This window comes from Harmonia axyridis, chromosome 7 (assembly GCF_914767665.1).
Source record: "Harmonia axyridis chromosome 7, icHarAxyr1.1, whole genome shotgun sequence".
NCBI lineage: Eukaryota > Metazoa > Arthropoda > Insecta > Coleoptera > Coccinellidae > Harmonia > Harmonia axyridis.
Window position 1 is genome coordinate 25,701,787 of NC_059507.1, and position 13,613 is coordinate 25,715,399.

At 33.3% G+C, this 13,613-nt stretch overlaps 1 protein-coding gene and 1 long non-coding RNA gene across 5 annotated transcripts; one reads left to right on the forward strand and one right to left on the reverse strand.

The window, feature by feature from the left end:
- The first annotated feature begins 2,383 nt into the window (after positions 1-2,383).
- Positions 2,384-11,003, forward strand: LOC123684322 (ectonucleoside triphosphate diphosphohydrolase 5). 4 transcript variants are annotated; one of them, XM_045623538.1, is made up of 10 exons: positions 2,619-3,031; positions 3,116-3,200; positions 3,363-3,489; positions 3,541-3,779; positions 3,832-4,087; positions 5,279-5,545; positions 7,890-8,138; positions 8,348-8,404; positions 10,547-10,653; positions 10,706-11,003. In XM_045623538.1, the coding sequence occupies exons 2-10, from the start codon at positions 3,138-3,140 to the stop codon at positions 10,778-10,780; spliced, it is 1,440 nt and encodes a 479-aa protein (XP_045479494.1). In that variant the 5' UTR covers positions 2,619-3,031; positions 3,116-3,137; the 3' UTR covers positions 10,781-11,003. The 4 variants fall into 4 exon arrangements, with proteins under 4 accessions (XP_045479498.1, XP_045479494.1, XP_045479496.1 ...); XM_045623542.1 differs by lacking the exons at positions 2,619-3,031; positions 3,116-3,200 and adding an exon at positions 2,384-2,522; XM_045623540.1 differs by lacking the exon at positions 3,116-3,200 and having other exon boundaries at positions 2,620-3,031.
- On the reverse strand, positions 7,498-10,538 carry LOC123684323. Its single transcript, XR_006748132.1, has 3 exons — positions 10,257-10,538; positions 9,978-10,192; positions 7,498-7,624 (listed from the first exon to the last, which is right to left on the reverse strand). It is a non-coding gene; the product is annotated as an uncharacterized LOC123684323 (long non-coding RNA).
- Positions 11,004-13,613: the final 2,610 nt, after the last annotated feature.

Here is a 13,613-nt window from a genome sequence, read left to right on the forward strand (position 1 = left end):
TTGTTGCTATTCGGAGAACGAATTGTGGTCCATGCGGTATGGTACCGAGTATGGTACCCATACATCTAGCTTCTTCTCGAGACCAGCCTTATGCATATGTTTCCAATCGGTTTTTGTGTAATCTTTAGCTCTTTTAAATTACAGGAAGAGGCAAGAGCATAGACGAAACTAAAATTGCAAACGATTGACTGTTACTATATCAGGACCATAAACCATATTTGTATTTAGCCCCCTGGCTTGCATTTTCGCCTTTATGGAAGAAAAACTGTAAAACATAGCGTATTTCCTCTTTGCTAGTGTCCATCGTTTATGCCCGCTAGTCAATTTATCACAAAACTGTCAGGAACGTTTTTTATAGTACAAATCTCATATTTCTAACGCCATCCAGTGAAACCCGATCGGACTTATACAACGCAAGATACAGATATCTTAACCCATATATTGGAAAAATAATAGATTTCTTTTTACTACACCTAATATCAAGGCGACAATTTGGGTCTCTGCCTAGGGCGGCAGTTTGATCAACGACGGCTCTGTATCTTAGCGAATAAATCTTTCCATCCATATGTTGAAAGAATACATAATAAAATTCCTTTTTCTCTCTTCTAATTGGTGCCCTGATTGATTATGCATATTTTCGATGTTTACAAAATTTCCAACTTTTTCAATAAGTGGTTCATCAACACCAACAATATCCTCAGGATTATCTCCTTTCAACTCTTTCCTGGTATCACGAGGAGACAAATTAGATTTAGTCTGACCGTCTCCAATAATTTCAATCGACGAAATTGATTTTTTCTTTTCACAAAACACATTCAAAAATTCTTCGATACTAGCTCCGTGAGCTCCGTCATTTACTGCATTCGGTATATGTCACACCGTTCGCACCATTCCCACCGTAAGCTCCCTAAGCGTTCGGCAAATCACACCTTTCGCACCGTCTGCACTTTTCTGCGTTCGGTAAATGTCAACCTTTCGCACCGCCTAGGTAGACGGAGAAAAGGGTGCGAACTGTGAACCATAGATTACAATAATATCAACATAAAAATGAAGAAAAGAAGTACGCCAAATTCTGTGGGATAGAAATTTTTGATTTCAAGAGGTTATATTGAACACAAATAAATTTTATATTCAGGACAATACAAATGAAAATTGGAAGCTTCACAATAAGAAATAAATTTATTTTTATAGAGGAGACTAAACCGGGCATTACAAATATTATAATTGATGCATTTTTTGATTATATTAATTTTTCTCTTGAAATCCGGTAGATCGTATTAAGCTTTGAACATAAAAATTAGAAGTTAAGGATTGGTTTGAAAATAGGTACATGCATTGGTTGTCTTTGAACATCATGCACGAATCTGAGAATTTTGAAAATACAATATTCATTAATTATAAGCTTATTATGCAAAATCTCTTTATATATTTAGAGTTTTTTCTAATGTTTGTATATGTTGTAGGCATTCAGGAAACAAATACAATATTCATGAATTATAAGCTTATTATGCAAAATCTCTTTATATATTCAGAGTTTTTTCTTATGTTTATATATTTTAAAGGCATTTAGTTAACAAATATTATTATTAAAAATAAAGGTTTATTTTACGAAGTACATAATTGTATCTCAGCGAAGAAATCTTTCATCCATGTTCAAAGAATAGATTATAAAATTCCTTTTACTCTCTTCTAATTGGTTCCCTGATTGATGATACATATTTTCGATGTCTACAAAATTTCCAACTTTTTCATTAAGTGGTTCATTAACAATATTCTCAGGATTATCTCCTTTCAACTCTTTCAAGATGAACTCATTATGTAGAATACATCCTGATATCACAAGGGAACAAATTAGATCTAGTCTGGCCGTCTCCAATAATTTCAATCGACGAAATTGCTTTTTTCTTTTCACAAAACACATTCAAAAATTCTTCGATATCAGCTCCGTTAGTTCCGTCATCGTTCGGCAAATCAATTACGCACCTATTGCTCCGTGGTCACGTGACCTATCAAACCGTTTACACCTTACACTGCACGCTCCGCACCGGTGGGCATATACCGAACGCAGTAATTGTTCGGCAAAAGCAAAACACGCACGTACCTCTTGCACCGTGGTCACGTGATCTATCAACCGTTCGCACCACAGAATATTAAATGTTCGCACTATATATTCAGTATTCTGTGGTTCGCACCTTACACCGGTTGTGACCACAGAACACTAATTTATAACCTTCTAGTCATGGAATATGTCAAAATTGAACCTTCTAATCAAATCATATTCTATTCTATCTCGATGAATCTAATCTAACTCTAATATATTTGTGTTCTGTGATTCTAATCGAATACTAATTTCTTTGAGCCGTGACCTTGCTTGTGTGAGTCCTAGTTAAGATGTTTTAGGCATTTTAGTCCTTGTCACAGAATATGTCAAAATTGAACCACAGACTACTAGTCTTTGAACATTCTAATCTAATTTCTTTGAGCTGTGACCTTGCTTTTGATTATTATTGTTCATATTTTGGGTTAGTTACTATAATTTTATTCCCATTCATTTGAACTTTCATTCAATGGAAAACTGTTCATTATCATTTCTTGGAATTCTATGCTTTAGCTGGAATTTAAATATGTCAAATATACTTAACATATATACAAATATATCTACCTTCAACTCCAATGAAATTCAATATTTATTTGTTGATATATCATTACAATCATAAAACCAAATAGCAAACTCGGAAATAAGAGTATAGAGTAATCGTTATGGAGGTCATTATTTTCCACTTTAGGTGAAATAGTTAAAATCATTCTACTGGCTTTCGAATAAACCCTTCATTGTGACGACAAAAATGGTATAATCTCGATTTTATCAGTACATTTTAGATGTCTATTTTTCGGCTTCATGTTTTTTATTATATAATAATAATCACTTATACCTGGCCAAGATAAGCTGAGTGTCTAGTCCTAAATAAGTATTGGACAATCCTATAATTCTAAAATAATCATGACTAGCGAACTTCGTAGACGTACAAAGGTATGGATAAATGGATTTAATTCCCTTTTTCAATTTTAAGTTTCGGCTATTACTTATTTTATTTCCTGAATCATCTATTTTCAGTGTTATTGAAACACTCCATTACATGACATTTTTCATTAATTTTATGGTTTCGTTCGATTGTAGGAAATTTCAAGAAAACAATTCAGTAAGTTTGAATCTGATGTTTTCATTTTTGACCAACATAACCCCAAAAATAATGGTTGTTTCATTTATTAGGACTTAACCCATAATATTTTGGTTTGATTTTCGTTTGCTTTTAGATATTCCTCCTACATTGTATTCGTTAATATGTTCCAAATGTTTTCAGGTCAAAGAACATAATGTTAATTCACTAATGCATAATAGAAGGCATAAAATTTCAAAGAAGGGATTCTCTATACACACCTCTTTATTATGTCTCATAATCAGTGGATCTATATTGACTTTATTTGGAGGTAGGTGGAAATATTCAAATGAGTTTTATGTTTTAATTCTATGTTTTACAGTTTTATATATAGACAACATTCCATGGCACATAGGATCCGTTGCTATTGATAAATTAGCTGTAAATTTCGGATACCATCAACCAGTATATGCAATTGTTATAGATGCCGGAAGTACTGGATCTCGAATACTTGCATTCACATTCCATGAATCTTATATAGGTTCTCATTTAATATTGGATAAAGAATTATTCAAATATAATAAAGAAGGACTATCATCATTTGCTGAAAACCCTGAAGATGTAACTGATCTATAATATTTCCCTATTACCTTCATTTAAATAAGAATTTTAGGGAGCGAAATCTATCCAGAGTTTAATTGAAGAGGCTAAAGATGAAATACCACAGGAACATTGGACAAACACTTCATTACTTTTGAGAGCAACAGCTGGACTTCGACTACTACCAAAAGACAAGGCCGAAAACCTTTTGGAGAGTGTTAGAAATTTATTTAAAAATGTTCCATTTCTTACCAAAACGAATTCAGTAGAAATAATGGATGGTGTAAATGAAGGAATATATTCTTGGTTCACAGTGAACTTTTTATTAGGTTTGAGCATTAAAATTATTACTTATGGTTGTTCAAAAATTTCATTCACTTTTCATCATGAAATTCTCATATTTTTTTTTTTCAAGAAATAAATTTTGTTGTTATAATGTTGAAGGCTGTCACAGCCAGATTGGTAAACAGAGTACGAAAATTTAGGGCTTTCTAAGCGTGGTCTAGTCAGTTTTTCACCTGATGTTTCGCTCACACCTGCAGGAAATATCAAGGGTTTATTGGAAGTAGCTCTTAACCCAACAATTGATTTCCTTATTATTATTATTCCTATTCAAGGCCGTAAAAATTTAGGGGATTTTTGTTGTGGGTTTCAGTTTGATGGAATAATAAATAAACATTGAATTGTTTCGATGAAAGAAATAAAGCTGCTAATAATCTATTATTTATATTTTCATTAAAAAACAATGACAGAAATTCACATCTTATTACAAAATTAAATTTAGTTTTATAGCTTTCTTAGCAAAATAATCAATTATCTCCTCACAGTCGATGTCAATTTTGCGATGGATTGACATCAAAGCCAAACCGTTTGATCACTCCTGGTTTCTGGAGTGTCCTTAATAAGTTTTGAGGCATTTTAGAGAAGAGAAGTCTTCTCAGGGTACTTGTGTTTGCAGGCAGTGTGTCCAAAAGCCATTTCATCCACTTTATGTCCTGGACTCCTCATGTTACAAAAAGTATTGCTCAATATTTGTCCTCGCACTCTCAATATTTTTGCAGAACACCGAGAACGTCAGATTTTTGTGCAAATTTTTTGCCAGTGTGAAAGCCATTCGATAAAAGGTGCACTTAATATATATAATATTTTATATCTTCAGGAGGATTGATCCCTTCTTGATCGTCCCCCGGCTGCGTCATTGCTCTGATCGATGTTTATTGTTATTATTACCAAAAACCTGGTATTTATGTTTTATTCGTTAGGTGGGGTGGAAATAGATTTGTTGCTGGTAACCAGACAGTTACAGTTAGTAGTAGGTCTTGATGTTTATGATAATATCTGTCTTCAAGTACAAGCATATGCAGCTAGTGTGGAGTTGATGTGATTGGTAGAGCGGTTTATGTTCTTGGACTTCCGTCTGAATGATTTTTTTGTAATATTCATGAAATCTTTTCCGTAGTATCTTTGTTACATTCGCTAAATGAGTATAGTAGTTACATTTTCATTTTCTGATTTTTTAGGAAGAATTAATGGAAATCCAGGAAATACTGTTGCTGCCCTTGATTTGGGAGGAGGTTCAACTCAAGTTACTTTTGCTGCCTTAGCTCCATCTAGTTTGAAACATAAAGACCGAATACATTCCGCTCCCTCGCTAACTGGTGGTATACCAGTATATACTCATAGCTTTCTTGGATTAGGATTGAAAGCTGCAAGAAAGGCAATATTAACTGTTGGTCAAGAAAACTCTAAAAACATTACTAGTGAATGTGTGAACCACATTATAGAGGGTGAGATTTGATACCATAATAATAAGGATAATTTAAATCAATAACGTCATATAAAAACAAGTTATAATTTAGCATTTATCAGAAATTCTACAACCAATTGATATATTACAGACAGTACCAACTCCTCAGACTTCCTTTCAAATGCAGTTGTATTCAATTACTTAAATTTTTCTGGCAATCATTTTACAATTTTGGGCCCTAAAAGTCCACCCTCTGTTGAGTTCTCTTCCATTTGTGGTATGGTACAACTGGTTTGTACCCATTTCTAGTTATGAAATCATATCCCGAAGTTGTCAAGGAAATTACCTCAATTTCTATTCAACCCAGTGTAGATGGTGTATAATATTCAGTGGAAATAAAGGCAAATATTTTTGGTCTTAATTCTCACATATTCCAGACTGATATATTAATTACTGCTTTTTTTCTGAATTGTTTATTCTCAATTTCACTCTAATTATGTGTAACAATAATAGTCCGGGAGCCAGGTGCAAATTTGGTTGATTATTTCCTCTTGAGAGATACTTGGTAAGATGCATCAGATAATAGTAATGAAAAGCCTCGTGAACGTCAGCTACGACTTGGTTGGAGGGGGGGAGAGCGGCGGCAGCCCCCCAAACACGAAGAAAAAAAAATACATTCAGTCATTTCCTCCCAACTAAAAATTTGTCAAATTGTAGCTAACCCAATATCCAGACGAAAAAATACAATCAGCTGGCTATAGCATGGTGGATTATACGTCAGCTGGTGCCTCAAACATGAAAAAAAAATTATATTTTCAATGACAGCTCTGACAGCGACTCTGATACTGAATCAGAGAGTGGAAGTAACTAAATATTATTGTGCAACATGTGGAGAAAGTCCTTTTCTCGCGAGTGTGGCACTCTCTGATTCATTATCAAAGTCGCTGTCAGAGCTGTCATTGAAAATTTTTTTTTTTCATGTTTGAGGCACCAGCTGACGTATAATCCACCATGCTATAGCCAGCTGATTGTATTTTTTCGTCTAGATATTGGGTTAGCTACAATTTGACAAATTTTCAGTTGGGAGGAAATGACTGAATTTATTTATTTTTTCTTCGTGTTTGGGGGGCTGCCGCCGCTCTCCCCCCAGCAGAGTCGCAGCTGACGTTCACGAGGCTTTTTATTACTATTACCTGATGCATTCTACTAATTACCGTTTGAGAGGAACTTGGTCATGTATATGTTACTGTTACTGGCTTCCGGACTATAAGTTTTTTGACAAGAATAACTCTGAATAAAAATAACCATTCAGTATTAACTATCAGTGTCCTTCAGCATATTGCATTTGATTGCATGTTCACTGTAAAAAGAAAAAACTTATTCTATATTGACTTACTGAAGCTTTGATAGGCTCCATTAAAATTAGAGTTGAATTTTTCTGAGTTGATTACTGGGTCTTTGTATCAGGTTCACCTCGGAACTCAAATTTCAAAAAAGAGCAAATTGATTTCCAAAGGACATATACTTATAAGAAGACTTTTTCTTGTACAAGCAATTACACATATAATCTAAACAAAATTCGCACAAGAGGTAGAGATCATATAGGTTTGTTACTAACTTCATCTCATAAATTTCAGCCAAATTATATATTTCTTCATTTTTCCACAAAGTATTTATGGTCAATGAATATGTCTGAATTATTTTATCCCTTAATTTTTTCTATCTTGCTTCAAACAACAATGGAGAATTATTTACAGTAGTATTTATTATTATTAAGTAAAAACTCATGTATCTAATGAAGAATAGGTATGATGCTTGACCTCTTTGAAATCAAGATCTTGTATTTGTCTACAAGCTATTTAATGGCATGATTGGTTGTCTCGAATTATTCTACAAATTTAATTTTTATAATCTGCCATTAAATATACTGTTACCTCTGTTTTACCAGGGGACACTCCTTTTTACAACACCTCGTTGCTGTGCTTTATAAAGGTTTGTGCAGTTTTGGACTTGATTGGACCCCCTATTAATTGTTTTAAGTGAAATACTCCAAATTTTCATTTTGATTATTTTTCTTACTGTCATAAATTTCCTGATGTTTCGATGTGAACAATGTTACCTACAAATTAATAACATTTGCTGTAGATCATTTTTCAGAACTATAACTCTATCAAATGATATGTAGATGATTCTGTATCCTTAGTGTTGAACCACTTAAACAGTCACTTTTATCGAGTGGATTCTACGTAGTTTCATTCAAGCAAGTAAATAGAGATCATACATTTTTCAAAAATTATGATATCAAAGTGATCAACTTAACCTCATAGCAATTCCTATTGTCTGATTTCATATTTGAATCTAAACTGAAAATTTTCCATTTACAGGTCAGAAATTCAAATATGGTAATGAAGTGTATTATGTAAGTGGTCCAAAAAAAGATTACTTAACAATTGAAGATGAATCTGTTGGTTATTTGACTGGTTCTGAAATACCCATAGTTAACATGGATAAATGTTTATCTATCATAAGATCCTTTGTTCGAAGAAACTCGAAGCCTCCAGAAGAATTACCTAATAAAGTTATATTTGCATTCAGTTATTATTTTGATAGAGCTGCTGAAGCCGGCTTGATTGGTATGTATTTTGATATCTGTTGTTTGAATCAACAAATTATTTAATTTCAAGCTTAGCATATTTTTTCCTCTAAATTAAATTCTGAAATGAAAAAATGATGTCGCAAAAATTTCCATTTCAATATCTGTTAGAGGATGAATAGGTTAATTCACCCTTTCTCCTGTATATGCTGTTTATCAAAAGAGGATTCAATTTATCATGTTTTTCAGATCCTCTCAATGGTGGAAAGATTGAACTTCAAGACTTCAAAAATGCAGCTACAGAAGGTAAATATTTTTCTTTCTCAAATCATTTTACCTCACCACGGAGATCAACAAATTCCATTGATTTTTTTTATTTATTCGAATCAATGACTTAATAATACATAAATGCGCCCTTGAGCAGACTTGAGGTGCAGATCATTGAGAGGAAAATTAGGCCTCATGTCACGTGATGGATAGGAGAAAGTTGGAGAGGAGAAAGATGTTTGAATATCAACCAATGATAAGAAAAGTTAAACGTGACCTAAAACGGTTCGATGGTTCATTATGTTCAACCAATAACAACATCGGTTGATTGAGCCTGAGATGCATAGAAAACCTGGTGTGTCTACTTATACCTGTAAAACTTTCAGACACAACGAGAGATTTTTCAGATTTATACCTACTTGATTTCGAAGGATCGCGTTTTTTTCAGATGGCGCATACATCGTTTACATTTGACATTTCTCTCAATTCTCTACTCTTATGAACCAAGGGCGTAGATCTTTTTTTTCTCGGAGGGGGATAATCGAAAAAAAAAACTTTTGACGACTACTTTTACACATATCTGTAATGTTAAAAAAAGAAGTTTGATAACGAAGTTTGAACCAAATTACTCGAAATAATTTTTTTTATTACTAATTCGGTTGTTCTTACCTTATACTGGGTGTTCTCAAATTAGAGTTACGAAGGAAAATGAGAAATTACTTGGATAATTTTGAGAAAAAAAAGTTTCATGAATATGAGCACACAAACGCTTTGCTTTCAATATACAGGTTGTTTCTAGTGTGTCATACTTTTTGTGATGCTTATATCAGTTTATCAAATATTTATTAATCTTCGCTACAGATTGGGTAAATAAATACCAAAACTTATAATTAATGCATTCATTAGAGCTTACTAGCTGGATCTTTATAATAATCTGTATTTTTCTGAGGATTACTAGAGATTTTTTCTCGAAATCGATAGCAGATACGACAAAACTATAACAAACCAAAAAGTGTAGTCCTGGACCAGAGTTTTTTTCACATTTTTCTAAACTAACAGCCATTCACCAAAATATAGTTTTGGAGGAAGATATTCCAGTTTAATGTTCTCACCATGTGATATGCTAATTTTGAATGCAAATATACAGGGTGATATTTTTTCTGGAAGCAGGCATCCTTCCAGAAAAAATATCACCCTGTAGATTTGCATTCAAAATTGAATTCAAAATTCACAAGATATTTAATTTGAATTGGTCATAGATATTCCAGTTTAAGGTTCTCACCATGTGATATGCTAATTTTGAATGCAAATATACAGGGTGATATTTTTTCTGGAAGCAGGCATCCTTCCAGAAAAAATATCACCCTGTAGATAATGAATTGTAATCTATTGTGAATGTTTGCAGTGTCTAAAATCAGTATTTCCTTTTTAAACGGCACTTGGCAGATAGCGGGAATTCGAAAATTTTTGAAGAGCGCCCCCTTACAGAACTCTGGTGAAGCAGAACACCAAAGCAACAGGTGGGTCTCTCAAAATCGAATCAGTAAACACACCAGGTATTCTATGCATCTTAGTTGAGCCTTTCTCTGGTCACGAACATCCTACGTCTTACCTTTTTGTTAGAATCGATTCCTGAAAGCAATCATAACCTTCTGTTCAAATTGCAGTTGATCTTGTTTTATCTTCTCTTCCAATTCCAAAATGTTTGCTATTAATGCATTTTCCGTTCCACTAAATTCTTCAATTTGTTTTCTTCCCGCTTTCTGTCTGAATCATTTTCCGTGCTTGTGAATGGAATATCAGAAATATTCGGTGTTTTTGATTGACCTCCAAGAATAAAAGACAATGTAAGATTTTCTCGAAGTCAGTTTTGTTTGTCTCTATCTCTTACCTGAGCATCCGTTGATCTTGATATATACTGGTTATCTTTAGAGGATGGTAAAAATAATGATGTTAACATAATCAAAGCCAATGAAAATTCAAACAGAAAATCGAAAAAACTTGATATTTCAGTGACAACAGATTCGAACAAGTTAAAAAAGATTAAAAAAAAGTTGGACCAGCTTTCGACTATGTTTGGTCTAGGACACGCCACTTCCTTTTAATAAAATATATCTTGAAGCATCACTTCGAAAACTCCATACTGTCCATATTTAATTTGAGGAAGTTTTTTTTTTTCAGCTTGTAAAACTCCAAATGCAGACCAGCCATTTATGTGCCTTGACTTATCATTTATCTGGATACTTTTAGAAGATGGTTTGGGACTTAGGCTAGAAACGCCAATCAATGTAGGTTTTCAATGGCTTGTTATAAATGATGAATCAATTGAGTTCTTTTTAGCTTTTCAAGAAAATCGATGGCCATGAGATAAGTTGGGCACTAGGAGCCGCTTATGATTTATTGAGAGGAAGATAGCTGTGAAAGAAATTATCCAACTATTGCACAATTTATCAACCAATGTGCCTCTTTGACCTGGTAATGCACAATACAGGGTGTACATAGTAGAAGTGCTGTCATTTAAAATTCCAATTTATCAAAAGTACGTAAATATTTTTTCAATGAAATACTTTACAGTAAAAATGCAAAAAATCACCATGAAAACAGGCATACTTATCAGCAATAAATGTTATGTTTGAACTAAAAGATTTTTATTCAATTACCCTAAGGCTCCTCTCACACGGTGAGCCGTACGGCTCTCGCTCGTGTGCGAGGGCCACATTGAAGGGTCGAAATGCAAAGAGTACAACGGCGCTTTCACACGATGAGCCATGAGTCGTTACGTCTCATGCATCAGAGTGCTTATAAAGGAGACAGAGCCGTAGCACGGTAGTAGGCAGGGTAGGTGGTCGCCTTGGACAAAATTCAGGGGCTACATTTCATGCTTGATCAATAAAAAGCCCATAGAGGTAGAAATTCGAAGTACCGAATGAGAATGTAATTCAGTCAGTAACAATACAAAGGAATACAGACGATTTGGATTTTTCCATAAAAAATTGGGGTTACAATTTTATCTCTTCTGTCTCCGCTGGAATGATAAGTGGGGGAAACACTTTATATTCTTCAATCTCAAAAGAATTTTTGAAAGAAAAACCGGCACTGTTTTTGTTGAACCCGTTTAGGAAAAATGATTTGAAAAATGGGGTTCGTTGAAATGAAGTCATATTTGAAAAGAGGCCTCTGGATCAAAATAGTTTGGGAACCCTTGCTCTAAATGCAAATGGAGAAGTGGGGCATTCACAAGAGGAGCCAAAAATGCTCCCGGCAATCAGTATCATCTATTCAAAATGAATTTGGATGTGGAGCAACTCATCATGCAGTATGCACTATGCAGTCGGCCTGCACTTTGGGATAAAAGTAGCGAATCATATAAGGATCGCTACGAAGTGGAGGGAAGTATGTGGTTCCCTCAACGAACAATTTGAAAAATTGTCCGTGAATGATAAAAAGAAATATGGTAGATTGAAATTGTAATTATTTATTTCAACCACATTAAATTCATTTTTCAATTGTACAGAATTCATGTTATCATTCATAACATCTGAACTGACAGAGTAAATAATGAATTATATCGGGTGTCCCAAGGTGAGTGGCCTATTAGATTATTATGGAAACTATTGATGGTAAAGATTTCAAATTTTGTGGATAGATATTTGGCCATGTAAGGTACATTTTCAAAATAATTTCACATTTCCAGTGTTGCCGGATGTACGACAATTTGGCAACAACTTTGTTATTTTAAATGGGACATCAGGTATTTCTATTTTTTTTATGATACTCCATAAAATATTAAATCTATTCACTCTTACTTTTCCATCCCTATCTTTAACGGTTTTTGAGTTATTAATTATTTTTCGAAATTTTAGATCAAATTAGCGTATTACGAAAATGATTCTAGTTCGCTCAATATTTGAGATTTAAGTCAGAAATTTTGCAAGTCGTTAGATATTGATCTGATCTGTGTGACTCCTTTTGAATTATGGTTGTCAATAATACAGGACGGACCAAAAAAACTCATCATTTGCCAAGTTACAAAATTGTAAAAAAGTCTATTTTTTCAAATTAGACACCTAGTATATTTTTCAATTTTTGTAATCAGTACAACACACTCTACAATTTTTTTATTCACGTCCCTATACCTATCTCAACTGGATTCCGAGTTATATGCGTTATATGTGTATATCTTTCTTGAGCCATTATTTATAGAAAAACCTCGGAACAAAACACCTGTTAGGCAATAATTGTTTATTTCGACATTTTTGGATTGAACTGATTCATTGATATATCGATCTATGAACGACATAGAGAAAATAACAATACAAAAGAAATTAACGCTTATTGAATCAATGTGAAATCTAATAAACGCATATAACTCGGAATCCAGTTGAGATAGGTATAGGGACGTGAATAGAAAAATTGTAGAGTGTGTTGTACTGATTCCAAAAATTGAAAAATATACTAGGTGTCTAATTTGAAAAAATAGACTTTTTTACAATTTTGTAACTTGGCAAATGATGAGTTTTTTTGGTCCGTCCTGTATTATTGACAACCATAATTCAAAAGGAGTCACACAGATCAGATCAATATCTAACGACTTGCAAAATTTCTGACTCAAATCTCAAATATTGAGCGAACTAGAGTCATTTTCGTAATACGCTTATTTGATCTAAAATTTCGAAAAATAATTAATAACTCGAAAACCGTTAAAGATAGGGATGGAAAAGTAAGAGTGAATAGATTTAATATTTTATGGAGTATCATAAAAAAAATAGAAATACCTGATGTCCCATTTAAAATAACAAAGTTGTTGCCAAATTGTCGTACATCCGGCAACACTGGAAATGTGAAATTATTTTGAAAATGTACCTTACATGGCCAAATATCTATCCACAAAATATGAAATCTTTACCATCAATAGTTTCCATAATAATCTAATAGGCCACTCACCTTGGGACACCCGATATAGCTCTGAAACAACTAATAATGTGTAAGTATAATTTTGTTTGAGTATAACTATTATTGGTATGCTTACCCAGCAAGGTATTTATGGCAGCGGTTATGACTAACGTTGTCCTGTACAGTATGTATTTGACTAGACTCCTCCTATACCGTTGGACGGATTTTGATTTTGGTGTGTTCAAGTTTATTCAGTAAAAAAAAAATTTGGATTGAATAGAAAATTTATAAGAGAAACGTTGTGATAAAAACGTGGATCCAAAACCATTCTTGAATCCACTTGAACATATATAAA